Genomic DNA, 3632 nt, shown 5'->3' with positions numbered 1-3632 from the left:
GCCAGGCAGGCCAGAGACATGCTGGGAGGGAACGGCATCTCCGACGAGTACCACATCATCCGCCACGTCATGAACCTGGAGTCTGTCAACACGTACGAAGGTGAGGAGGTGGAGGGTCGATACACAAGTCCGATAACGTCGCACATGAAATTGAATAAGTCCGTTAATTCCGTATCCCTCCTGCAGAAGGGAGACGATTTACAGTCTGATCGCCACGTTTAGGAAAGACCTCCTGTGGCGCTCTGTGGTGCACCTCAGTGGTCTCCAGACAATCAGTTAAACCCCACCGGTTGTATCTCCGCCTGAATCTCACCGACTGTCTCCTCCTGCAGGTACTCACGACATCCATGCGCTGATCCTGGGCAGAGTCATCACGGGGCTGCAGTCCTTCACTGCGGACAAATAGATCTGACTTCCTTCTGCTGGACTCAAAAAATCAACTCACATCTCAGCTCTGTTAAATCACAAGCAGATTTCAGATAACTTCTATGAACTGTCATCTATGTAAGAGAGATGATTGTGTTCTCTCAGGTTTGTAGAAAATCTATTGAAATGCTTTATTTAGAGAGAAAATTGTTGAATATTTAATGCAATTTCAACCTAAAGAGGACTATTTTTCTACTTTTTCTACTCTTCTGTAAAGTTGTTTTGTCTTAAATGTGTAAGAGCTCATCTTACAGCTACGATTGTTACCGTGGTGACTACTTTTAGCACTTTACAGCCTCTAGATGTAATTTGTTGGTTTGCCAGAGAGCAAAGATGAAAGCTTTGAATAAATAAATATTTTCAAAAAAGTGTCTGAAGAAGAGTGATGTGCAGCGTGGGTTCTCTCCGGGTTCTCCGGCTTCCTCCCACAGTCCAGAAACATGTTGAGGTTAATTGGTGATTCTAAATTGTCCATAGGTGTGCTTGGTTGTCTGTCCGTAGACTGGTTACCTGTCCAGGTGAACCTGCCTTCACCCTGAGTCAGCTGGGATAGACTCCAGCCCCCCATGACTCTAGTGAGGATTAAGCGGTGTGTAGATAATGGACTGATGGATGGATGGAGCTATTAAACACTTGAAAGTACTTTCCACCACCTCCTTTGCTGCAGTAATGATCAATAAAGGATCTCATATTTAGGACTGTACCAGCTCCATGAGGTGTCCTGTTATTGTTCGGAGGGGGTTTCACTCTCACTTTGTTTGATCTATTATTTATACGAACCGTATTGAGGAAAGAAACTTTGCGGAAAGCAGACGATCTGATGAACTGATCCTGCTTGTTCAAAAATCCGCAGAGCACATGGGCCTAATCAGAAAAACGTATGGAGCAGATTGACTTTATATAACATCCACCGCACCTGTTGTAAAAGTCCAACTGTCCTCCCCACAGAGCCGGTCCTGATCCCGAGGATGCAGACATAAAGAAGACCCGCAGCTTATTGACTTCAACTCTTTATGGAATAATCAGCTCTAACTGCGGGGGAATCGTAGGAGCTTAAAGCCCGTTTTAATCAGCATCGTTTGCTTTTTCATCATCCTATGGCACTGATGCAGCTCCGTCACTGCAGGTATCAGCTTCAGTGACTTTGCCGCAGTGTCTGGGTCGGGCTGATGCTGAGTGCGGTTTTGTATTACAGTAAATCCATCAAAAACGGCGGCGAGGAGAGGGTTATCGGCTGCATCGTCTGCAAAAGCACTGAATGCTCGGGTTTTCTTTCTATCTTCTCATTTATGACACCACACGTGTAAAGAATATAAAACTACAGGCACTGCTACACTTAAATTGGAGGGTTTAGACAGAAAACTGCAGCTCAAGCTTTTAAAATGCAACACATAGTTAGAGACACTAGTGATTTCCAACCAGTCTCACATGTTAACAGCTTCACCAAATGACTAAACAAAGTGGTTCAAACTAGCTCCACATGCTGCTGACACACTGAAGCTTCACTGTTATGAATCTGATCTCATGAAATAATATAAAACCACTAGTTTTACTTCAATACTTTACTTACATGTTAATACTTCTGTACTTTTACTGTAGTATTTTCCCATTGCTGTATTGGTACCAAACTCTTACGAATACAACAACAGAGGCTCGTTTTGGAGAGACTGGATGTGCGATATCAGCTAACTCGATGCTTTATGTGAGAGACAAAGAAATGCAATCTTAAAACTAGAGATGGTCTTGCTATGGGATTACACAAGCAGCCACGCCTGACAGTCTGAGCAGTGAGGATGCGTTCATTTTGATCTGAACTGCATTCCTGACCGTTGTGATTCTATCGAAGCCCGTCTACAGGGAGTGAAGCTGCTGTTTTATTGTTTAAATATTTTTTTTTTTAATCCAGGTGCCCAAAGGGTGTCCAAAGCTCAGGTAGATGAAGTTTCTAGCCTCGACCCTTTCTTTCCTTTCTAATGGCTGCATTCCACTTATGGTTAGTCCTGCTTTTATAAATGCTGGTTCACTGTCATGACTTACGGTGACACTTAATGGAACTGAGCCATCATTAGTTCCACCATCACTTTGGCCATCAGATTAAACTCCATAATCACAGACACAGTATCCCAAGTGTGAAGCATGGAGGTGGCAGCATCATGCCATGAGTGCGTTTCTGGTGAGAGAACAGAAAAATACTGTGAAATGCTGGAGGAAAGCTCAGTGCAGTCTGCAAAAAAAACAACCTGCCATCCAGGTGAAGATTTGTTTTCCAGCAGGACAATCACCCCAAGCTACATAGGAAGGGCTTCATAATATCATAAAGGGGCCAAATCAGAGTCCAGATCTGCATCCAAACAGCGGTAAAAACTCTATTTCACAAACTTCCAAGGGGGTAATGATGTATTATCACCACAGCATACTGAATAATAAATGTGCATCCTCCTGCTTGTACTCACACTGTTCCTTCATTTCTATTTCCACTTTACATCCAGGACAATTAGGAACTCTACAAAATGTTCTGAGCAGATAATCTCCTGGTTGCTGTTTTTTTTAAACCCATCAGGGATGTGAGGGTGGACGGGCCGCCGGGCAGATAAAGACCTCCATCCTCTCCGGCCTTGTTGCATGTCTGCCGCTGCCACTTTGAAGCGGAGGGAATTAAGAACCGACAAATCCCCCGGCCATACATGATGCCCAGGCATGTTCTACATGCTGCTTACATAAGGAAATGACTTCTGACCAATAGCCTTTCATCTTTTATGTTCTTGTAGATGTGACTCACTGTGACTAATTGTACCCCAAAAGGCCTTCGCCGTCTGCGTCCTTCCTGTCAGCGGTGATGGAGGCTGATGAGATGCTTCCCTTGTTACGTGAAATGAGCCTAATTGTGAAGAGGGTTGCTGTGTCCCACCGTCTCTCTCACATTTTCTCATCCAGCTGCTACATCAGCTAATACTAGAATAATTAGGAGGCTTTTCATCGCAAACATTCGTCTGGATTACGACCTCGGTGGGTTATGAGCTCTGTCAGAACGAGTCGTCCTCGTGACGGGGCTCAGATGACAATCTTTTCATGCAGTCAGCGGGGACAGACGTGCTAATTCTCTGACTGCACAAAAAAAATACAGGATTACGATTCCCGATGTGGGATTTGTGGGTATGACGAGTGCAACCTTTGTGGGGCAGGTTAAGGATCAGCTATGATTTAAA

The 3632-nt window shown here is 44.3% G+C and overlaps 1 protein-coding gene across 1 annotated transcript in view; it reads left to right on the top strand.

Annotated features, from left to right (window-relative positions):
* LOC103358695 (glutaryl-CoA dehydrogenase, mitochondrial-like) overlaps window positions 1-3632 on the top strand; it is a 10994-nt gene that overhangs the window by 5459 nt on the left and 1903 nt on the right. Inside the window, exons 9-10 of the mRNA XM_008283759.1 lie at window positions 6-100; window positions 333-575. Of these exons, the coding sequence (XP_008281981.1) occupies window positions 6-100; window positions 333-406 (169 nt within the window). The 3' untranslated portion in view covers window positions 407-575. The remainder of the gene's footprint in view (window positions 1-5; window positions 101-332; window positions 576-3632) is intronic.

The sequence above is a fragment of the Stegastes partitus genome, unplaced genomic scaffold, assembly GCF_000690725.1.
Source record: "Stegastes partitus isolate 25-593 unplaced genomic scaffold, Stegastes_partitus-1.0.2 Scaffold326, whole genome shotgun sequence".
In the NCBI taxonomy this organism is placed as follows: Eukaryota; Metazoa; Chordata; class Actinopteri; family Pomacentridae; genus Stegastes; species Stegastes partitus.
Note: the sequence above shows the minus strand (reverse complement) of the source record. Positions and strands in the feature narration are given on the sequence as shown.